This window comes from Phyllopteryx taeniolatus, chromosome 3, assembly GCF_024500385.1.
Source record: "Phyllopteryx taeniolatus isolate TA_2022b chromosome 3, UOR_Ptae_1.2, whole genome shotgun sequence".
NCBI lineage: Eukaryota > Metazoa > Chordata > Actinopteri > Syngnathiformes > Syngnathidae > Phyllopteryx > Phyllopteryx taeniolatus.
The window spans coordinates 15377885-15402112 of record NC_084504.1 but is presented as its reverse complement, the minus strand read 5'-3'; the positions used below and the strand labels follow the sequence as shown (position 1 = coordinate 15402112).

Below are 24228 nucleotides of genomic sequence, written 5' to 3'. Positions count from 1 at the left end.
TTTGTGATCGTTAGAAGCCAAAATCGAAATCACAATTCAATTTCAATTAATCACACAGCCCTAATTTATATATGTCCCTGTTTACACAAAGATAAGTAGTTTGTTTAGCATTTTGTTCCCTGGCTTAAACCAATGTGAATGGAACCATCACCTACAGTAAAAACTGAAGTACGTACCAAACTGTAACTTTTTGGTGGACTGTTACTCTAAGCCAGTGATTCTCAACCAGCGCGCCGTGGCACATTAGTCTGCCATGCGTGCTCTTCAGGTGTGCTGTGGGAAATTATCAAATTTGACTTAGTTGGTCAAAAAATTCCCGGCACGGTGAACGACTGGTTTGCACATCTGCCTCACATTTCTGGGGACCGGAATTCAAATCCCGGCGCCGCCTGTGTGGAGTTTGCATGTTCTCCCCGTGCCTGTATGGGTTTTCTCTGGGCACGCCCCTTTCCTCCCACATCCCAAAAACATGCATGGTAGGTTGACTGAAGACTCTAAATTGCCTGTAGGTGATGTGAGTGAGAATGGTTGTTTGTTTCTATGTGCCCTGCGATTGGCTGGTGACCGGTTCAGGGTGTACCCCGCCTCCCGCCCGGAGATAGCTGGGATAGGCTCCAGCAGCACGCGACCCTAGTGAGGATAAGCGGTAAAGAAAATGGATGGGTGGATGGTCAAAAAATTATATTTACAACATACAATAAATAATGTATCTTTGTTCACCTATTTATGCCAGTGAGCCATAGTGACGAGCAGAACAAATGAATGGTTTTCTGTTAGATGGCAGGAAGTACATACAGTAATTAATGTATCCACTTTTTGTGACATTTTTGTTTGTTGGTGTGCCGTGAGATTTTTCAATTATAAAATATGTCCTTGGCTCCATAAAGGTTAGAAATCACTGCTCTAAGCAACTATACTCTATTTGGTTGGTTTCACCATCGTAAAGGACATGTGTACAACCTGTTTCAGTATTCCTAAACTAGGTGTGGGGAACCTATGGACCACTTACTGCAAGTTACAATTGAGGTCGTCATCCGTTGAGTTTGGAGTCGTTGTGATTGCAACTTCACTAAAGTGCCCCATTTAGAGACTTTAAACGAGGACATGCTCAGTCATCTTAATTGCATCCAACACACTTTTTAAAGCCACAAATACATTTTTGACATAATTTGAAATTAATGTTGAAGGGGAGGCATCTTAGTTCGTCCCAGATTTGCAGCCGTGGGAATCATTTCAACCTGTGAGTCTGTAATGAAGGACGACCAACAAGTTCCCCAAAGAGAAGGGCCCAGTTACAGGTCAGTGATGTTCTAACATGTCATTTATGTTGGTCTCTAAGGTGTTATATTTGTAATTTTAGCTGTTAACATAACAGTGCACAAAATGGTGTTTCTCAAGGACGTGGTACAGTCGTTAAACCTTGCCTGTGAAGTTAATAAAGGTTTTATGATTCTCAGTTTGACCGCAATACTGATTATTTCCATTTCCTCGAAACATATGGAAATATATGGCTAAGATACATTTTTGACTGTAATATTCCTTTACAGTCAAACATTTATGTTTTTCTCCCAAAATACAGTTTTTGACTCAAATATGGAACTTTTTTTCCTTGAATATATATATATTTTTTAAATATTTAAAGTTCTTCTTCTTTTCCTTTTGGCTTGTCCCTTTAGGGGTCGCCACAGCGCGTCATCCTTTTCCATGTAAGCCTATCTCCTGCATCCTCCTCTCGAACACCAAATGCCCTTATGTCTTCCCTTACGACATCCATCAATCTTCTCTTTGGTCTTCCTCTAGCTCTCTTGCCTGGCAGCTCCATCATCATCATCCTTCTACCAATATACTCACTATTTCTCCTCTGGATGTGTCCAAACCATCGAAGTCTGCTCGCTCTAACTTTGTCTCCAAAACATCGAACCTTTGCTGTCCCTCTGATGAGCTCATTTCTAATTTTATCCAATCTGGTCACTCCGAAGGCGAACCTCAACATCTTCATTTCCGCCACCTCCAGCTCTGCTTCCTGTTGTCTCTTCAGTGCCACTGTCTCTAATCCATACATCATGGCTGGCCTCACCACTGTTTTATAAACTTTGCCCTTCATCCTAGCAGAGACTCTTCTGTCACATAACACACCTGACACCTTCCTCCACCCGTTCCAACCTGCTTGGAGCCATTTCTTCACTTCCTGACCACACTTACCATTGCTCTGGACGGTTGACCCCAAGTTTTTTAAAAATATATATAACATTATCTCAAAATCAATGAAAAATGAATACCAAAGAATAGTAAATACAATGATTACACTTCATTCAACCAGATCATTTCTTTACATTCTTTCCAATGTTGTAATTGAGTTTTGGTTAGTTTTCTCGTCTTCCCTGTCTGCTATGTCTTTATCTCTACCTGCTTTCCTCATTGTTCCTCCCCTTGTGTCAACCAAATCACTCTGTCCAGCTGCTCAGTCTTATCCAGGTGTGCCTCGTTGTCTTATTGATCTGTTCATATTCAGTTTTCAGTCAGTCAGTCTCTGTCCATTGTCGTATGTTGTGTCTTGTTGCCTGGCGTCTGTTGTGGTAAGTTCATTCCCTGTTTCTCATAGCTTCTTTACATGTGTGTGAATGCGGAAGAGCATTAACATGTTATGCTGCACCCACAAAATATTTGGATTATTATGCCCACTTTTTTTTGAAGCTCTACGTTTGTACTTTTCTTCAAAAGATTCAAAATGTTCTGGGAAGGTGAGGATTTCCAAAGATTCTGACTTTTCCCTGCAGAATTCTGCATTTTCCAAGTTTAAGTGATCTTACTCGCACACACACACACGTTAATTTTCCTTGTTCATTCAGGTGAATGAGACATTACAAAAAAATCCCCTTTGATTCCTTTCCAAATTTTAAACCGTTCAGCTCATTGAGAACATGTTGAAAATTCTTTTCTACATTCTATTAATTCCCACATTCCCCAGAATCCAAACATTTCACAGTAAAATTCCCAAATTTGACATTCTGCATATCAAAGTCACCATTTCACAAATCTTGACTGTTTCAAACTATTCCAACTTTAAAGTATTCAGCTCATTCAGCACATCTTGGGAAGTATTTATCACATTTCCTGAATTTTCACAATAAAAGTCCCTAATTAGGAGATTTACATATCGAAAGTCCCCTTTACATTTCTTGACTGATTCTAACCATCCCAAGATTAAGTCTCACATTCTGTTTCAACTATTCATTTAATTCCCCAGCATTTAATTGAAATTCACACAATTTTTTACAGAAATTGCTTTCTCCACTTATTTTTTTAAAAAGTATCCTGTGTTTAAGTGCTAGTTTCTTTGCCTTTTTGTTAATACAGTGGTAATTTACGAGTGCCCCAATTTACAGGGTCTTGAGTTGACGAGCTGTCTTTTGTGTTGAAAAAACAAAATTTGAGTTATAAGCTTGAGAAACATTGCTGCTCCAGTAAAATGGGGAACCATAACATTATGGTCAAATACAAAATGGGAACACTTGCAAGGAGAATGGAGGAGATGCTAGCACTGCACTAACTGCAAGGTAAACTGATAACGTGACCGACTCCAGGCTCCTGATGTTGCTTAGTAGGCCATGCCCCTTAAAGGCAAACATCAACACAAATTGTTAGCCTATTAGCATTATGATAATTTTTGGAAAAAAGCAAGTCTAGTTGCTTTGATTCAACCTCTGCTGATGACCTAGATGCCTGAGAATCTAGTGAAATGTATCGAAAGAAAAAGAAATCGGGCTACATCTCCGGCTCAGCTTGGTGTCATTTTATTAGTATTAATGTGACATTTTAAAAAAATAATTTTGTGATGGCTTGTCAAATTCTAATTTTCATTTTTTTCCCCCTTAAGGAATTGTAGGATATCTTGTAACGTTCAAATATTTTACTATTTTATGTATAAATAAAACAAACTTGATTTTCAAATTTATATAATATATATATATATATATATTGCATTTTTAATGTTAAAAGAGCGATTTAAAAAATAAATAAATAAAAAATTCAAATATGTGCTGTACAGAAACGCAGTCTTACTTTAGAGGCGGAGCTGTTGCTAGGACGACCGGCTGTCAGCCACGTGACCCGCTCCTTCTTGCCTAGCTACGGAGAAAGCGTCGCTCTCTCCTCTTCGGTCTCCACGGAAGAGAACCCGTCGAGAAAAATCCAAAGCAGCCCTCCCACGCACCCACTCGGAGTTTTCAAAGTGTCATGGCAGTTCGTCGGGAACCGTTCGGCGGTGTTCGGACGAAGACTCAAACGAGTTTTAACGCCGTCAGGGCGCCGAACGTGAGGGTTAAAGATTAGTTAGCATGCTAGCCGGCTAGTGGTCTCGTCGGGACGCCTCCTGGCTTGACTGGCAAGTACACACTCATAAACAATATCAGGACGCCTTCCACTACGTATGCGTCTCATTACAACTCACGGCTATTCTAACTTTATTTCTGAATGTTGGCATAATCGTAGCAGTTCATAGGAGGTCAGTGTTTTTTTTTTTAAATCCCACGGTAATGGGATTTCATTGCTTAAGAAGCTAAGGTTTGAGCTGTGTGTGTGCCCGTCTCTGACGAGTGATATAACGTAACCAATTGATACATAGCAGTTATAATAGTCATAATAAAGTCCTTTTTAGGCTAATAAAGCCCTTTTTATTAGCAGTTTTCTATCAGCTTTTTCTTGCCTGGCGATATTGTAGAAAGTTGTTTGACTCAAACTATCCTGTTTAAGGTTTTTCTTTCAACGCTAGTAATGCAATTCACTAGTAAGACCATTAGGGCGCACTAGTAGAATGACTGTCTTACCAGTAATTGTTTTTTACTACTAGTGCCACTTTTGGCTTGATATGTAGGACAGTGGTTCTCAAACGTTTTGCACGAAGTATCACCTCAATAAATACTGTACCTCTCCCAAGTACCACAACATTAAAATACAGTAACATAGTAGGCCTTAGTGTTCATCCAAAACGACAGTTTTATTGTTAGAAAGTGTAGTTATTGTAAGCCACTGTAACATTTTGCAGTTTTAATACTGTGCTTAGAGTGGTGTAAAAGTGTTTGCCCCCTTCCTGATTTATTAATTTGTTATTTTTTTTTGCATGTTTGTCACACAAATGTTTCCCATCATCAAACAAATGTAAATATTAGTCAAAGACAACACGGGTAAGCAGAAAATGCAGTTGTTAAATGTTTTATTTATTTTGGGAGAAAAAAATATCCAAACCTGCATGGCCTTGTGTGGAAAAAGTGATTTCCCCCTTAATCTAATAACTGTTTGGGCCATCCTCAGCAGCAACAACTGCAATGAAGTGTTTGTGAGGACTTGCAATAAGTCTGACAGCGCTGTGGAGGAATTTTGGCCCCCTCATATTTGCAGAATTGTAATTCAGCCACATTGTCCTTCCGCAGAACCAAAGTTTGTTTCATGAACAGATGGCTCGACAGTTTCTTTCAGGATTTTTTTTGTAGATGGCAGAATTCATGGTTCCATTTATCGCAGCAAAACAGACCCAGACCACCACACGACCACCAGCATATTTTACTGTTGGTATGATGTTATTTTTCTGAAATGCAGTGTTACATTTATCCCAGATGTAATGGGATACACACCTTCCAAAAAGTTCAACTTTCTTCTCGCCAGACCACAGAGTATTTTCCCAAAAATTTTGAGGGATCATCAAGATGTCTTCTGGCAAAATTGAGACGAGCCTTAATGTTCTTTTTGCTCAGCAGTGGTTTTCGTCTCGGAAGTATGCCATGCAGGACAGTTTTTGCCCAGTCTCTTTCTTATGGTGGAGTCATGAACACTGACCTTAAGTGATGCAAGTCAGGCCTGCAGTTCTTTGGATGTTGTTGTGGGGTATTTTTTTGTTACCTTTTGTGAGTCATCGCTGTGCTTTTTGGGTAAATTTGGTCGGCCGGCCACTCCTGAGAAGGTTCACCACTGTTCTATGTTTTCGCATTATTTGTGGATAATTGCTCTCATCGTGGTTCATTGGAGTCCCAAAGCTTTAGAAATGGCTTTATTAACCTTTTCCAGACTGATAGATCTCAGTTACTTTCTTTCTCATTTGTTCATAAATTTCTTTAGATCTCGGCATGATGTCTAGCGTTTGAGGATCTTTCGGTCTACTTCACTTTGTCAGGCAGGTCCTATTTAGTAAAGCAAATTTATTTATATAGTGAATTTCATACAGAAAGTAACTCAATGTGCCTTATATGATTAAAAGCACTTAAAAACAGCATACACATTTAAAATAAAGAGGAAAAATAAATACAATTAAAACTTCATACAGTGCAAGAAAGATTATTTAAAAGTGGAAATGCTCTCAAAAGCATCAGAATCATCTTTATTTGCCAAGTATGTCCAAAAAACACACGGAATTTGTCTCCGGTAGTTGGACCCGCTCTAGTACAACAACAGACAGTCAATTGACAGAACACTTTTGAGACATAAAGACATTGACAAAAAAAACAAAAAAACAGTCACTGAGCAGTAAAGGGTTGCTAGTTATCTGGTAATGCCGGTACATTTTATTTATTTATTTTTTTACAATTGTGAGGAAAGTTTGAGTTTTTAACCTACACTTAAAAACATTTATTCACACTTGGGGTTGACGTTAGTTCTGTTAGCAACTTATTCCATTTGTGTGCCGCATAACGGCTAAATGCTGCTTCACCATGTTTGTTTTGGACTCTGCGCTCCACTATTTGACCTGAGTCTGTAGCTCTCAGAGCCCTACTGGGTTTCTGTTCCATTAGCATTTAGTGATTTATAGACCAGTAGCAGAACATTAAAATCTATTATAAAGCTGACTGGGAGCCTGTGTACAGACTTTAGAATTGAAGTAATATGTTCTGGTCAGAACCCAAGCTGCAGCGTTCTGAATGAGCTGCAGCTGTTTAACGCTCTTTTGGGGGAGTCTCATCAGAAGACCATCAGAGTCGTCAAGTCTACTTAAGATAAAAGCATGGATGAGCTTCAGTGTTTTCTAGATTGAGAAACAGTGTGGCAGGTGTTGGTGTTAACTCTGGTATAATAAACCAGTTATGTTTTAACAGGGGGCCAATCACTTTTTCTAACAGGGCCATGCAGGTTTGGATTTTTCTCTCCCTTAATAATAAAAACTGCATTATATGTTTACTTGTGTTGTCTTTGACTAATATTAATTTTTTTTTTTTGATGGGACACATTTAAGTGTGACACGGGGGGGGGATCAGAAAGGGGGCAAACACTTTTTCATGCCACTATAAAAAAAAAGTGTAAAAATGATCTAATTAACGCCTGGCACAAGTTAAAAAAAATTTACTTAAAAAATTTAAATGTACTGCACTTAAAAGTTAAATACAACTGAACTGTACTTAAATGTACTGGATTTGTAGTCTTTCTAATATGTTTGATTGAGGTGCATGTTTTAAATGTTATGTCATTTGTATTTAAGTGATTCTTTTACGTAATAAGAGCCCATGTGCCACTCGTGCTACTTGTGCTACACTTTGAAAATCACTGATATCCTGGAATATCGAATAAATGGTCAAACCGCTTTCTTTATACAGACAGCCATTTGGGCATTTACTCATGGGACACAATTTTTCATTCATAATTCGTTAGTAGTATATCGAACAAATGCTGTCCATGCGTTCAAGTGAGAAAATGTTCACTGCTCTTATTGAGCCACAATAATTGCTCATTTAATAACTGTGAATGAGATTAGAACCCTTGCCTAAGAGTTCTGAGGTCTGGGGTACAAATCTCTGCTGTGGCCTCCTTGTGTGTTTTCATTTCCTAAAATAAAGACAAACTGTTGTTGTACATCTGCTGAAAAGAAAAGTTTCAAGAAGTTACCTTGAAGTTATTTTGTGGTCAGCATGGACGTGGACTAATGGTTAGGATGTCTGCCTTACAGTTCTGAGTTCTGAGGTTCAAATCTAGGCTCATGTTCCCTGTGCTTGCATGAGTTTTCTCCTGGTAGTCTGGGTTCATCCTACATGCCAAAAACATGCATGTCAGATTCACTGAAGACTAAATTGTCCAGAGGTGTGAATGGTTGTTTGTCTATACGTGCCCTGCCGTTGGCTGGCGACCAGTCAAGCGTGTACCCTACATTAACATCTGTTTAGCAAATGGAGTGCCTCTGTAAGTGTTCATTGTATTGTAATAACCAGACCCAATAACTGCCATTTCCTGTTCAATGTTTATCTTCATGCAGCCCCTTCAAAAAGCCAAAGAAAATGCTTGTCAATGTTGTCACAGGTTCCGAGAAGACATGGGCAAGTTCCAAAGCAAGTTTCGCAAGAGGTCTGAGCTGTACAGGTAAGTGCTTTCTCCAAACATACTGTATATACAGTGATGTCCCCCCCCTTTGTTGTGAGTCAAAGTTTGACTTGGGAGCGAGCTTCAGATAATGGTGCAATTGAGGTAATGCCCTTGCATGTGGACAAGTAGAGCCACAGTTGCCGAAGCAATTTCAGCTGTTTATTAAACGGGACAAACCGTCAAGCACGCATTTACAACAAAAAACACTTGCAAGTAAAAGAACACAATGCTGCAATAATAGAAATGAAGTGTAATCTAATCCATTAATTTAATTGGCATTGTGGAGGCTGAAGTATTGAAGTCATTCTTTTTTTCACAATTTAGGCAATAGCCTGTAAATATTTACAGAAGGGCTCAGTGTCTGAAAAGGAAAAATACAGTGGAATCTCTAACGATGACTGACAAAGGCACTAGGTTTTAATGGTGATAACGTCTGCCTGGGAGGTGTGTCTCCACATTTGTGTTTTTATTTTTTTGTATTTTTTTAGTCCCCCCTTAGTTATTGATATTGACTTATTCAATTACACTGGCTAGCGAGCATAGAGAGAAGTTTGTTATGGAAAGCCATTTGAGCATGTATTCTATATTTGATATCCAGTTTAAGGTCTAAGTACTAGTAAGCTCTTTGTCCTTACTAGTTAGACAATTGAACACACTAGTAGGATGACTGACCTTTTTTTTTTTTTCTCTCCACCACTATTTCCACTTTTGGCACTACTAGTATGCAATTAAACCTTAACTGGTAAGCAGCTGTGCTGCACTAATAACACTACCAGGCCTAATTAGAAAACATGTAATGCTCTAGTTACCACATGGACCCTAGTGCCTCACTAGTGCCAAATTTGTCCTACTTAGTGTGCAGAAATGTCATGTAGTTAGTGGAAAGAAGTAGTTGCAATCTAGAACAATTTCCATGGATAATTTGAATGGGCTTGCCTTGTACAACCATTTGAAACTTTGGCCTCAGTAAAAAGGTAAGTCGTAAAATGGTCTAATTTAAAACGACAGGTGCTACAAACCCCGCGACCTGACCTCAGATAAGCGGAAGACAATGGATGGATGCCTGGATATTGCTAAAATTCTAACAGTTGGTATGCTAACATATAGCAAGTTAGCATTCTGAGTACAGAAACCACTTAGGCAGATCCATAAGGATTTAGCTTTGTCCCTGTGGTCAGGTACTATAGTGACTGAGATAAGCTCAAATGCCAAAATGTGAACAGTTGTTATACTAACATTTAGCAAGACTGCAAACTTAGTGGAGAGAAACTGAGCTACTTGGATATCGATTTAAATTCAATTATTTATTTTTATTTTTTGTGTGCTTTTTTTGAAAGAGACAATGTGAACATTTTGACCATTTGTATGCCAACATGTAACAAGATTGCAACCTGAGTAAAGAAACCTCAAAGGCAGATTGATAAGGATTTTAGATTGTGTTCAGCGTATTAGTACAATGGACCATAAGCTGGATATCGAATAAATGCTCAAATGGCTTTTCCACATTGATTTACTGTTCTATGGTAAACACACTTTTCCTCTCTCATGTTCAGGGCCTCAGAGGGGGAAAAGGCAGACAGTGCATTAGATAGTCAGGTTGTTCATCATGAACCGGCCCACCGCGGGTCTGTCAACACAGTCACCAAACTCAGCGCAGACCTGTGTGTTTCTGGAGGCACTGACCAGGTCAATGACTGACTATTAAGTTTAAATTCAAACGAATGTCATCCAAATGGCTTGTGAAATGTCTTTGTGTGCTTTACAGGCAGTGGTGGTGTATGACTGGAAACAAGGCCGCATATGTCAATCCTTCCAGGGTCACAACAGAGAAATTACCAAGGTAACATCAATACTGCGTGGGTAGGCTCGGAACGCTTTGTTGAATTTCTATCACACACACACACACACACACACAAACCTTGTATTTTTAATCCAGGTGGTGTGTTATCCTGGCAGCACGTGGGTCTTCAGTGCCTCACGGGACAAGAGTGTCCTCATGTGGGACCTGAACCAGGGTGATGAGCCCATTCAGGAGTTTTGTGGGCACCAGTTAGTGGTCAACGGGCTTGCTGTCAGCCCCGGTAAACTCAAACACACGCGCTCCCGCATGCATTTTCATATTCTTTCTCTCATAGCATACACACACCATGCAATGTTTTGCCCACGATATCGGTAGTATCACTATACATGGATTGTAAGATAATCGATTAATTGCAAAAAAACGATACGTCAAATTGGAAAAACTAATGATAGTCTCCTTTGTCTGACAATAAATACATTGCAAGACACGCAACTATGATTAGATACATGTCTGTCTGTCTTACAGAAGCAGGGAAATCTCAAACGGTTTTAATTCAAAGGAATAACAATGCGTTAGTGATAGTATTACAATGCAGAGATTGAGATCTGTAACCGCTACATTGTAAGTAAACGATGCATGTGACATCAGCATTGGGAAAAACTTGTCAAAAGGTCTTTATTAAAAATAGAAACATGCATGTTTACATCTACCCAGCCATTTTTCTCAAGTAAATATGGATCATCAAATACATAAGTGATGTAAAAGGGGTATTAAAAGATATGAATGATCGTATTTCCTGCACCTCGGTCTAATTTAAGATGTGACAGACACTTTGTAGTGTCCTCTTCAATTGTTTTCATATTAAACAAAACTGACATGGGTGCTCTTGTTTTGCTGCAGATGGGAGGAAACTCTGCACAGGCTCCCGTGACAACTGCATGTGCCTGTGGGACATCGAATCTGCAAAATGTGAGCAGAGACACAACATTTCAAGAAATCTGGTGAGAACAATGCACTCTTTATGCTCAGTCAACTGAGGTCATGTGATACCTTTAACCTCCCTCTGATGACTGCGCAGGTGACTCACGTGTGCTGGGTGCCAGGTAGCTCCTCGATTGTCCAAACATCGGAGGACAAAACCATACGGTACAGACAGGTTTAGCCACTGCAACTATTCAAAGCAGCCACTGTAGATTTTAGATGTTTGATTTCCACATACATAGGCCACATACCAGCAAATGTGCAGCACTGTCTCTTACATGAATATAGTCTGGTCGGATGAGAGCAAAATTGAACTGTTTGGATGCCATAATGCACACGTTTTGGAGGCGAAATGGCACTGCACATCACCCTAAAAACACCATACCAACAGTGTAGTTTGGAGGTGGGAACATGGTGTGGGGCTGATTTTCAGCAAATGGTACTGGTAAACTTCGCATTATTGAAGGAAGGATGAATGGGCAAATGTACTGAGACATTCTTGACAAAAATCTGCTGCAATCTACGAAGATGAAAATTAAACGAGGGTGGACATTTCAGCAGGATAATGATCCAAAACATACTGCCAAGGAAACTCTCAATCTGTTTCAAAAGAAAAAAATAATAAAGCTGCTAGAATGGCCCAGCCAATCACCTGACTTGAATCCAATTGAAAATCAATGGAAAGAACTGAAACTCAAGGTCCATAAAAGAAGACTATTGAACCTTGAAGATTTGAAGACTGCCTGTGTGGAGAAATGGGCCAAAATCACACCAGAGCAATGCATGAGACTAGTTTCTCCATACCTGAGGCGTCTTGAACCTGTCATTACAAACAAAGGCTTTTTTACAAAGTATTAAATAAATTTCATTTTTTCCCCCTGTGTCATTATTACATAAAACTTAATTTCTGACCTTATTTGTTCTACTTGTTTTTTTTTTTTGTGTTTTGTTTTGTTTTGTACGCATGGATTACTTGGGGTCGGCACGGTGGGCGACTGGTTAGAGCGTCAGCCTCACAGTTCTGAGGTGCGGGGTTCAATCCCCGTCCCCGCCTGTGTGGAGTTTGCATGTTCTCCCCGTGCCTGCGTGGGTTTTCACTGGGCACTCCGGTTTCCTCCCACAACCCAAAAACATGCATTAATTGGAGACTCTAAATTGCCTGTAGGCATGACTGTGAGTGCGAATGGTTGTTTGTTTCTATGTGCCCTGCGATTGGCTGGCAACCAGTTCAGGGTGTACCCCGCCTCCTGCCTGATGACAGCTGGGATAGGCTCCAGCACGCCCGCGACCCTAGTGAGGAGAAGCGGCTCAGATAATGGATGGATGGATGGATTACTTGGGTTGGTCCCAACAGCTTGTGAAATGTTCATGTCAATAGCACCTTGGGAAATATATTTAATGAGGAAAATTGTGATTTGTTAAATATTTCAGCCGCATTTATATTAGGTATAAAATTACAATATTATGAGGGAATTATTTATTTATTTGTAACGAGGAAGCGCTTAAGTGCTTACCAAGGCCCGGTACACACAAAGATAATCTGCCTGTTTTTGTGCTGATTTTGCCACTTCGCGACAAGCATGTCAAACCCCAGACAATCTGGTTTTATAAGATTATCCTATAAGTATGTCCTTAGGTCTGATGTGTTAAGAGTGAATTTGGCCTTATTTGTCTGAAACAGGTTGGGACCGACAATTTTAAATAATGAACGTGTTCAATATTTACGACGAAAAGTCTGTGTGTGGGGGGGAGATCAGACTTCTCCCGAGTCATGACGCTGTGAATTGTGACGTAGAACAGAATATAGCCAATCAAGAAGCACCCTGACTCAAGAATAGGAAACAACTGTAAAAAAAAAAAAAAGCATATCTTTACCCGATGTCGTTTTTATTGTATAAGTGGGTTCCCCAAACGGCAAGAAGTATCTTCTGAAGCAAGTCGTTTTTTGAGGACATTTTATTAGGCTACAGCAACATTCGGGAAACATAGGCGCAAAGCTGGAAGTGTTTTTTTCTTTTTCTTCGGATTTGTTAACTCACGTGAGATTTCGAGTTCGGCGTTTGAAAGGAACATTTGTCTGGTGGTCTGTGTTGGTATTATCGGAGCACACCACACACAATACGACCAAAATTGTTAAAGTCCAGATGTTTTTTTTTTTGTTTTTTTTTTGGGGGGGGTTGTGTTGCAGATTTAAAAAAAAAACCTTAATGGAAAAATCTGTTTGTGGACCAGGCCTAAGCGTACAATCACATTTTAATATGCCCACCAGGGGGCATATTTGCATCTGCTATCCTATGATGTATGAAGCAATGTTGTCTGAGCTCTTTGCATTAACAAACCATTTCTAGTTTTCTCATCAGTCGACCAGATTTTCACTGTCAATTCTTTTCACTCATTATGTAAAGCACATTTAGTTACCTTGTATATGAAATGCGCTGTATAAATAAAGCTGCCTTGCCTTGTGCCAAAAATGTCTGATTTTGTTGTGTGTGCATGCAGGGTGTGGGACAGCCGTGCGTGGCAGGTGACAAACACGTTTCCGGCGAAGCAATACATCCAGACCCACTGTGACGTTTCTGACAACGGAAATTACCTGGTGTCCAGCAGCAACGGTTTCGGAGGCCAAGGCTGCGAGGCCACGGTGAGACCCTACCACGTCCTCCTTATCCATGTTGGTTTGCTATGGACACTACAAAATGGCTGCCCAAACTTCCTATTCATTCTCATTAAGTACAGTGAAAAGGGTCCAGCCTGTCCATCTGAATACACTGAGCCCCTGTTTACCGAGTGATGTTTAAGACTCTCCCACAATAGGTGAAAGTCTGGGATAATTTTACCCTCCCCCCGCATACGTGTTTAACACATTTAAATGAGACTTTACACTGATCTGATCGGCCTGATTAGTATCGGCCAATAATTAGAATTTTATGCTGATCCGCTTTGTCATAATTCGCCGATCCGATCAATCCTCAAAGACATTTACTCCACGTTGCCATTGTGTACAGTATATATGAATTCAAAAGCTGGTTTATTTTTAGCCTTGTCGTGTGTCTTTTGATGTAGTACTGTAAATATCTGAGAACCAATAGTTATTAAAAAAATAAAATGTTGCCGTGTGGGACAAACAACACGCCTGAGACACATGTAATGCGTGCATCAGACAACAAGACAAATTTGGTCTTTCACAATTGCAATTGTCAGACTACTGCAATGAAATCTTGTATTCTGATACCACCGCGATCACTGGGCTTTATCTTGTCAACTCAAACGTGACTGGACACACTCGTTACCATGGCGATGACATACATGACCTGACTAGAGCAGGGATTTCCAACCTTTATGGAGCGAAGGCACATATTTTACAATTGGAAAATCTCATGGCACACCAACAAACAAAAATGTCACAAAAGGTAGCTGCACAGTAATTACTGTATATACGTCATGCCATCTAATAGAAGAGCATTTATTTGTTTTGTCTGTCACTATGCCTCACTGGCATGAATAGAGGAACAAAGCTACATTTCTTGTAAATGAATAATTTTTTTGAGCAGTTAAGTAAAATTTGATAATTTCCCATACCACACCTGAAGATTGCTCATGGCAGACTAATGTGCCACGGCACACTGGTTGGGAATCACTGGACTAGAGAAGATACTCAGTACACAAGTGTATACAGTAAATGGAAATAGTCATTTAAATAGACACATTGCTCCATCTTGTGATTGGTTATCGTTTTTTTTTTAACTCTCTGATCGGTCGGTGATCGATCGGCCCCAAAAATCCTGATTGTTTTAAATGTATTAAAACACTTTCTAAACACATTGGTTGTAATTCACAATTTGTTTAATAATAAAAATAATTTTGTAGAGTTTGTGAAATATCAAAACAGAGATGTTTCCTTGGTTAAACATCAAATGAGAGTCCGCCCAGTTAACTGCAGTTCCTCTCGATGCCTTCGGGTTGCGCCTTGATACAGTGTTCCCTCGTTTTTCGCGTTAATGGGGACCAGAACCCCCCGCAAAAGGTGAAAAACCGCAAAGTATGATTTGCCCCCCCCCCCCCCTCCCCTCACAGGGATTTTCGTGTATGGGGGTACCAGAATGTTTAAAATATGTAAACAGTATTTATACTTTACATATTTGAGACAAAGATTACAACAGTACACGTATTTACTTAAATCTTTAATTATACAACCTTATACAGTAATTAACATTTATTATACAGTAATTTTGTCCTGATAATATTAGTGCCCAAACTCACTGTCTTTTCCCTTCAATCAGCAATCCACAATGCCAATGCAACTTCCATTTTCACAATTCTCTTATGACGCGGAGTTACCACACATTTCGCTTCCTTATTGAAGGTTATTGAAGCAGTTTTGCGGATGTTTGCTTCCTCTTTCTTTATGTACCGCACTGTAGATTCATTCATTCATTGCCATAATGGCGTGCCACAGATGCATAACTTCTGCCCTCTTTGATCAAATCTAAAAGTTTCACTTTTTCGCTGATAGTCATCATCATCTTCTTCCTCTTCGGCGCCCCGGAGGAAGCTTTTGCAGGGGCACAGCGCTTCGGCAGCATTGTAAGGGCATGCTTAACTAATCAAAAAAATGATCGCTTAAACAAAAAAAGTTATTGCGAACACAACAGCGTGGGCGAGACACAACAAGGGAAGATGCTGGGTGAGGCTGCGATGATGCGTAGCCAATCAGCTCACGGGATAAATCCACTCGTGCTCTCATTGGTCGATGACGCGCCGGGAACCAATCACGCGCCTTGTATGAGTGCCCCTACAGTAGAGGCATGTACAAAGCCGCTGAGTCAACTCATCTCTTTGTTTAGCATGCGGGGAAACCTTCTCTCGCGCGCATCAACATGAAACCGCGTCATTCTGCAATATGGCTGCCGATATGGCTGTATTGTTTTAAATGAATATTTAGGAAAAACCAGCGAAGCACTGAAGCCGCAAAACGTGAAGCGCAAAGTGGCGAGGGAACACTGTAGTTTGTTGCTGGATTCGCATCCCATCGTCAATCGGTCACTTACGGCTTGTTGTGAGTTCAAACGAAAAAAGGACTCTTTGATGACTGTAAACGAAGATTTCGAGGGAACCTAATTACTTTAGGGTCCAAAGCGTCTCCTTGGGGGCAGTCTCACAGGAGGGTCGCTTGGAAGACTGCAGGTTATCAAGATGTGTTTATCAATGTGGGGAGTCACTGTGTCACCTCATTTTGCGGGGCGCATGTCCGCTACAAATGTTACAAGACTGAATTTTAAATGATTGATTTAAAATGAAATTGTGAACAAAGTAATATTACAGGTGAGAAGAATACATTTGGATAAGAGAAATCTTCAGAGAATTACGTTATAATTTTAGAAGACAAAGGTAATCTTACAGGACCAAATTTGTAATATTCAGAGGAAAATGTTATACCCATTTGAAAATGTGTATTAGTGAAATGAAGTGGTAATATTATGATTAAAGGTGCCATATTTCACCAAACCAACTTTTTCTAGTATTTGGGATGTACCAGTAATATTGGCTCCATGGAGCCTAGGTAAAGATGAATTAAATTAAATTAATTAAAATTGTCCACACATCTGAGGGTCAAGACGTTTCTCTGCCGGGAGGCCTGAAATCGGGTCATTCGAATCTCTCAAGCTTATCTGAGTTACTAGCGAAGCTCTCCACCTCGAGTTGGGCATAGTTTGAATTGGAGCAATTACAGGTTCCGATACCAGTATCAATATCAAACATATGAACTAAAAGGCAATGTATGTGGAACTAACCCAATTGACTTAATATTCATTAATGTTTCACCTAAAAGTTAAATATAGTTATTTGGGACTGTTTCATCATGCCAAATGGTTTATATGTGCAAGTTGTATCTTCACTTCCTCTTTTAAGCTTGTAGCCTTTTATATTAAAGGGTACACACCGGAACTCAGCATTTTGGCACGAAAAGTAACTTCACACGGCACCAATGATTGTTTTAATGGATGGAACCAAACGCTATAAAATGCTGATTCCTTTACCTACCCACAGATGAGGCACAAGGTTAGTGTTTGTGATACTGTGAGACCTTTGTGAATTTTGTCCCATTTCATTGTGATGTAAAGTTGCTACGGTGAAGTTTTAGCCCAATGTTAAGCTTTTTTGTCATCGGCACTTATGTTGGTTTGAAGACTAAAATAAACGCTAAAAACCCATCCATCCATCCATTTTCTGAGCCGCTTATCCTCACTCGGGTCGCGGGAGTGCTGGAGCCTATCCCAGCTATCTTCGGGCAGGAGGCGGGGTACACCCAGAACTGGTTGCCAGCCAATTGCAGGGCACACATAAACAAACAACCATTTGCACTCACATTCACACCTATGGGCAATTTAGAGTCTTCAATTAACCTATCATGCATGTTTTTGGGATGCGGGAGGAAATCGGAGTGCCCGGAGAAAACCCATGCAGGCACGGGGAGAACATGCAAACTCCACACAGGCGGGGCCGGGGATTGAACCTTGGTCCTCAGAACTGTGAGGCAGTTAAGTTTTGCACGCTAAAAACCATCACTGCAAAAGTGCAGCCAACCGTTTACTTTGTTAGCTGTCTCAATGTTGGCATAGACATTTTATTGTTTTACTTACCCAGTAGACTGAGAGTTGACTTCACTGAAGCTTGGTGTTGGCTGAGGCTCTGAGCGCGTCAGACGCTACACATCGTGAAAGCCTCCTTTGCACATTATGATCTTATTCCAATGTTGCACTGATTCGACTGGTCATTCATTTTAACAAAGTTAAGACACACTTTTTTTCGCCGCCGTTGGACACAAGCACGTCTTCGTGCACGTTCTTCTTCGTTGGTTTTTGGCACTTCTTCGTGGTGGGCGGACTGGAGGCATGCAAACTGGGAAACCGAAATTTTTAAATGTGAACGTTTCTGGGGGAACCGGGACTAACGTTCTCAATGCCTAACCCTATCTACGCCTACCTCTCGGCTCCCGAGCCATCGCTCTCAATTTAAGACGTGCACTCACAAGTGGGTCTTCTACATGGAGCCAACCAATCAGAGGAAAGGGGGTGCTCTGAGACAAATATGGACAAAGTGGATACAAAACTGGGTCAAAAAGTAGTAGATGTTAGAGGGGCCTTTTCTGGACAATCTTTTGACAAAACCAAGTTCTTTTATTTTTTATTTTTCATTTTAGTATAAGTGTCTATTTCATTTAATAAGTCCATATTACAGAGTCACTCTATGGAGGTCTAAATAGCCAAAATATAAGAAAAGTCCATATTTTCTGAGAATAAATTAGTCTCACCTGATGATGTGGGTTGTGTGGTCAGCTGTGGGACCTGCGTCAGCCGGGCTGCAAGGTGGTGGAGTACCGGGGTCACTTGCAGACCACCGCATGCTGTGTCTTCCTGCCCGTGCCACTGGAGGGCAGTGGCCCCGCTCTTGTGGCCACGTCCTCCCACGACAGCTCCGTCAAAGTGTGGGACCAGAACTCAGCAGGTATGACGCCAGTATGACCAGTGGTTGGCTGTGCATTTTGTACCTGGGCCTTCAGTTGCTTACACCACCTCTAAATAACTACCACTATCACGTCTCAGTTATAGAAACCATAAATACTATTGAAAAACAAAACATAACTGTGCCACCGACATCACCTGCCGCAGTTGAGAATCAATATTTATCTAATAACATGACAAAAACAGTAAATGCATCATACTCACCAGAGACTTCATTAAATGTATTCATTTGTGCAGGTTGCTACAGATGTTTTTCTTGTCAAACCAATTGGAAGATGGAAAAATGCAGATGTCATCGAGGGCAAGCAATGTGACCTTGTGGGGACCAATTTGAAGTCTGATTAAAGTCCCATTGCTAATGTAGTTTGTTACATTTGCAACAGTCTATTCTCTTCATTTCATAGGGTTTCTCTTGGCTGCACTGTATATATACTATGTGGATGTTAGATTTTTTATTTTATTTTTTTTGTCCAATCAGATTTTAGCCTTTGTGGTGCCATGTCAGTCTAATCTTCCCAGGGCCATCAGACCGGCAGATGTAACGTAAACTCAATCACCATTTTTGTTTTTTCACGTTAGTAGATATTTATTGTAAACTGCACCAGATGATATGGCACAGTTGCGTCCAGTTACATTGTATTTTTATATTGTATTGATGGTTATTTTTGTGACGTGGTGGTATTAAGTTGGGTAAATACTGGTGCCCTCCCACAGCTGAAGACCTATGGGCAGATTAAACATCGATGCTGAAATCTGACTGGACAAAAAAAAATTAACAATAAATAGAAAATAGACAGTTGGGAATGAATTAATACAATTTAATGGAACAAATATTTGAATTTGTTGTAAATGTAGTTCAGTGCTTTTGATAGTGTTTAGGCCCACAGGGTATGTTTGACGCCTCCCTCACGTCCTGCACTCTCTTCTAGTCTGTTTAGCCACATTGTCACTACATGGTGCCGGTCCTCTGGTGTCATTGGTGCCCAGCGACGCCTCCAATGTGCTGTGTGCCAGCTTCAACAGCGGACTCCATCACGTCGAGCTTCTCCAAGCATCAGGGAACTCTTCAGGCGGAGCCAGTGACATGGACATTAGAGTGCTGTCCCGCTTCTAAAAGGTACCATTACCTGGATAAATGTGCCTCCAAAGTCGAACAAAACTTTGGAGTTCACACCATCATCTCACACGTCAGCAAATCTTGTGGGGCTTCAGCTCAGTGAGTGTCCAGAGGATTTAAGGTGTGTGTGTGAGTGAGATGTTACCAGTGACAACAAAAAGGAAAGGTTTGACGAGGACCATAGAAGAAGAATTGGAAGTTGAATATTATATATATTATTATTAAGATAAATTATTAACATAATTTTCAAAATAAAATGCAAAAAGAAAATGTTTGGCATACAGCAAATAGAATGCACAAATGTTTATTTCAAAATATAAAACAGTACATGTTTTGTGATTAAAATATACACTAAAATTGATTTTGGTGGGATTAAAACAAAAAAACACTTTTGGATTAGAAATGAAATGCACCAAAAATGTTTTTTCTGATTAAAAAAAAAAAATAAAGCACAAGAGGGGGAAAGAAATAATAGCAGCAAATTTGGAAGCTATGCAAAAATAAAATTGAAGATAGACTTCTCAAGGAATGAATAGTTTTACTTGATTTCAGTTTTTAACTTATGTTTTTACCCTTGTGTAACAGTTATAAAATCATTTGTACAGTGATATTTTATGGGAGCATTTATTTTGAAATTTGAACAACCTCCAAGTCAACCAGTGTCAAAGCTAATTGTGTTCCACTTTTTTTCTTTTTCCAAGACTTTCATGTTTGGAAATTTCATGGAGCAAAAATTGATTGCATGAAAGACATTCGTCAGTTATTTTGTAAACCGCTTATCACCATCAGGGTCACTAAGAATTGGAGCCTATCCCAGTTTACTTGAGAGCAAATGGACTGAAAACACCCTGGACTCGTCTACTGTCCATCACAGGATTGTGAATGGGGACGTTGACTTTGAATCAAGCAACTACAGGACCAATGACCCATTTTGGTGGGTCTGGTTGTTAAAAACATGAATACTTTTAAAATGATGCTTTACTTGTCACCACACTGAAGCCAAATAGAATATTTTTGTAGAATGTTACATATAGATTGCTTTGAATACTTTAATTGATGTATTTTTAAAGATGAGCATATTTTAAACATGAAGTTGCAGAACTATGCAATAAGCTTTATAGAAAAATGTTACTATGAACAAATCGCATAGAAATCATTGCAAATGCAAAATAAAGTTGCTGTCAACATGCCACCATGCTGTTTGATTGATATACAACATACCTGTGGATCAGTAGTGTGTATGGCCTTAATGTGTACCTGTATGCACTCGCTGCAGCATATGTTTTGAGAGGTCCTGGCTGGCTTACTGTGATTGGCAGTAAATACAACTAGCATCTTCATGTTCCTTTGTGCACTCTGTACAATGGTATTTTGATGTGTCCCAGCTGATCAATTAAAGTAGTACTGTATGTGATTTCGGGTCACTGACAAGTCAAAAAAAAGTTTTTCCACCAAGGGTGTTTTACTTGTATAGTTCAAAGAAGACATTAAAGCCATACCACAATGAACCACCACAGGTCATCTTGATAAAAAGAACACAGGATGCCCTTCCTATTTGTATTTTTTATTCATTTAAATGTGGAAGTCATTTGCAATTGGACACGCACACAACAAACGATTCAATTACTACCCATGGACATGTTTGCATATAAACTTAAACACACACACACAAAATCACAGTTCCACGTGGCCTATTCTAAAATACATATGAAAAAAAAAAAAGGGGGGAGGCTCAAAATTTGAAAATGACATTGATTCAAGTTGGCACATAACAGAAAAAGGCTGTATATGGAAATAAAAACAGTGAGGATACAATTAGATTTTTCAGTTCAGTTGTAAAATTAGTTTCATTTGAATTTAAGTGTAAAATCCCACAAATGCATAAGACCTTTTTTGTAAACTTTACCCTTTTCCAGTGTAGCACTACTCAAATCTATCGTTAGTCTGAAAAACCTTCTCCACACTGACTTGTAAATAAATCCATTTTCATACAAAACACATGCCGTTAGTCGTAAAACATCCACAACTCACCTGCTACGAAATTAACTTTACTCACATATGACTAAAACGAGTGGGTAACCTTTGGCCTGTGGGCCACGAGGTTTGCCATGCAATTCTTCAAATAAAAATATTTTTAAAAGCCCAAAAATGTATAATAAAAATGTCGCTCATACTAAATACATTTTGTATGGCCCTCAGAGAACTATAAAAACTGGCCGCAACCCTGGAATAAAACATGTAATATTTTTATAAACATTTCTTCCTTCATATCACAGAAGCAAAAATTAACAGGTTGTAATATTGACTGAAGTGCAGTAATTAGTGCAAGAAACTGCTTTTGCTCATTGATTATGGTAATAGAATATACTGTACGTATGACTTATTATTCAAGTTTTTTAATTTGGACAATTTAAAGTAATTTACGACATGCAGTTCTGAATTATTTGCAATGTTTGTAAAGACCACTCGGATTGCCATTAGTTGATACTATGGCCTTTGTGTGGCATTATAATTATGTACAAAATGACGTCTCGAGTCCAGATTGTGCGTCCAAGCGATTTCCCAAACTGGCCGGGGGAAACGTGACAGTCCATTTAAAATAAGTAAAACCATAAACAGGATCATTTGATGACTGCAGAAAAAAAGTTCATACTTGAAATATTTATCCAATTAGTCCCTGAGATTATTCTGTATCCATGATGAGGAAACATTCCTGTAGAAACAAATCATGTAAATATGCATACACACTGTGTGGACTAAAATATTCACAAGACATCTTTCTTTGGGACAACTTTCTGTGTGTCCCAATAAATTTGCTCATTTACGTAGCGAATGAGCACAACTTTTTGACAGTGTGGATGGAAAACAGAAAACAGGTCAGTTTTCATTTTTTACATGGAATAAAATATACATATTGGCCCCGGTGTTGTACGCCCACTTGATCATTTTCAACAGCTTTTTTTGTGTGTGGAATAACATACAGTGGTACCTTCAACGTCCAAGTTGGAAGTTGTCGGGAAAAATTTACCTTAAATTTTGTACGTCATAATGTGCGACGACCATCAAAGGATTAACTTTCTGTCTCTTCTGTGGGTTTTTAGACAAGAAGGTGAGAAGAAAAGAATATCTGAAGTTAGCATATAAAGTACTTTTGTTTGTTTCAGTGTCCAGGTTGGAGATGATGGTCAGTAGTCATGGGGATCGCTGTTACTGCTTATATCTTAGTCGGACTCTTAGCCTGAGTCGGGATTGACCTTCTGAGTCTGTATTGAGCATTTGAGTCCATCCGTGTTACGTTGCTGTGGTAAACTTGTTTCTGTTTATGGACTATGGGGTCACATACAGTCACTTGGGTCAGTGTTCTTGGCTGCTTCAAACGCCAGTCAGTGAACAAATGCAGCCAAATCATCTGAAACTGCAGTGAGTTTGCAAAATCAAGTCAGTAAATTGGTACAACCGAATCATCTAAGTTTGTGGTCTTTTTGTTAGTCTGCTGTCTTGCGTTAGTTAACCAATACAACTGAATCACTCGAGTCTGCAGTTTTCCATTTGTCATTTGTGTATATAGGTGTATATTTGCATCATTTGCGTTTGCCCTCTTTGCGAATATGTGAACTTTTCTGGTGAGTCCACCGAGTCACCTCATGTACTTGGCAGCAGCCAGCATGAGGCTTCCAGGTTAATTGAGACCTCAGATTTGTGATTCCTGATTGAATGCTAAGATTAAAATTGCGAACAAGGCTAATATGAGAACCAATTACAAAGACTTCTTTTTACACATGTATGAGAGTTAAATGTTAAAATGTCACTTTCAACCAGTCTTGTACAGTCTATATGTTTGGACCTTTAAGGTACCACTGTAATCAACTCAAAAGGTAGTGAGCCTCATGCAAAAAAGGCTTGAAATTCTTGAGGACAATAGACTACGAATTCAAGCGGGTAAAATTCGCGGACGTATAAATAATGTCAAGCGGGTAAAATTTTCGGACGTATAAATACCGATCGAGGAAGTGCTGCTGCTTCTATTCTTCCACACGCTCCAGGCCGTCGATGACCCGACTCAGCCGGATGTTGAGTAAGCGGATCTGAGTGTCCAGGTGGTCGATCTTCTCCTCCAGCGAGCCGGACCCGCGTCGCCAGTAGACTCCCACGGGGCTCGTCATGAAGTACAGCACCATGATGACGCACAGCAGCAGCACAGTGCGCTCGGGGTCGCCCTCGAACTTCTGTAGCACGTACAAGCATGCCAGGGCCAGCAGAACCACACGGGCCAGCCAGAAGAAGCGGCCGAATACGGCGTGCAGCACGTAGAACATGGCACCCAGCAACACTGACAGGATCCACAGGGCTGCCAGAACACCGGCCACCAGGGGCAGGATGCGAGCCGGGTTGCCGCTCACGGTCGCCGGACTAAAGTAGTGGCTCAGGTTGGACGCTGTGCATGGGAGGGAGGCAACGTGTTTAGATGA

At 40.0% G+C, this 24228-nt stretch overlaps 2 protein-coding genes across 7 annotated transcripts in view; one reads left to right on the top strand and one right to left on the bottom strand.

The window, feature by feature from the left end:
- Nucleotides 1–2536: 2536 nt before the first annotated feature.
- wdr31 (WD repeat domain 31) lies at nt 2537–23940 on the top strand. 5 transcript variants are annotated; one of them, XM_061767147.1, is made up of 11 exons: nt 2541–2576; nt 8275–8334; nt 9891–10023; nt 10103–10177; nt 10274–10418; nt 11039–11139; nt 11217–11284; nt 13619–13760; nt 18457–18625; nt 19572–19759; nt 23803–23940. In XM_061767147.1, the coding sequence occupies exons 1-10, from the start codon at nt 2545–2547 to the stop codon at nt 19754–19756; spliced, it is 1110 nt and encodes a 369-aa protein (XP_061623131.1). In that variant the 5' UTR covers nt 2541–2544; the 3' UTR covers nt 19757–19759; nt 23803–23940. The 5 variants fall into 5 exon arrangements, with proteins under 5 accessions (XP_061623129.1, XP_061623131.1, XP_061623130.1 ...); XM_061767146.1 differs by lacking the exon at nt 23803–23940 and adding an exon at nt 20549–20949; XM_061767145.1 differs by lacking the exon at nt 23803–23940 and having other exon boundaries at nt 2537–2576; nt 19572–20949.
- Nucleotides 21308–24228, bottom strand: part of bri3bp (bri3 binding protein) — a 6988-nt gene continuing 4067 nt past the window's right edge. The window contains exons 3-4 of one of the 2 annotated variants that reach the window (XM_061767151.1): nt 23759–24194; nt 21308–22472 (exon numbers count right to left, since the gene is read on the bottom strand). In XM_061767151.1, the coding sequence (XP_061623135.1) occupies nt 23782–24194 (413 nt within the window). In that variant the 3' untranslated portion in view covers nt 21308–22472; nt 23759–23781. Of the gene's footprint in view, nt 24195–24228 lie in introns of both variants that reach the window. The other variant, XM_061767150.1, reaches the window with a different exon arrangement.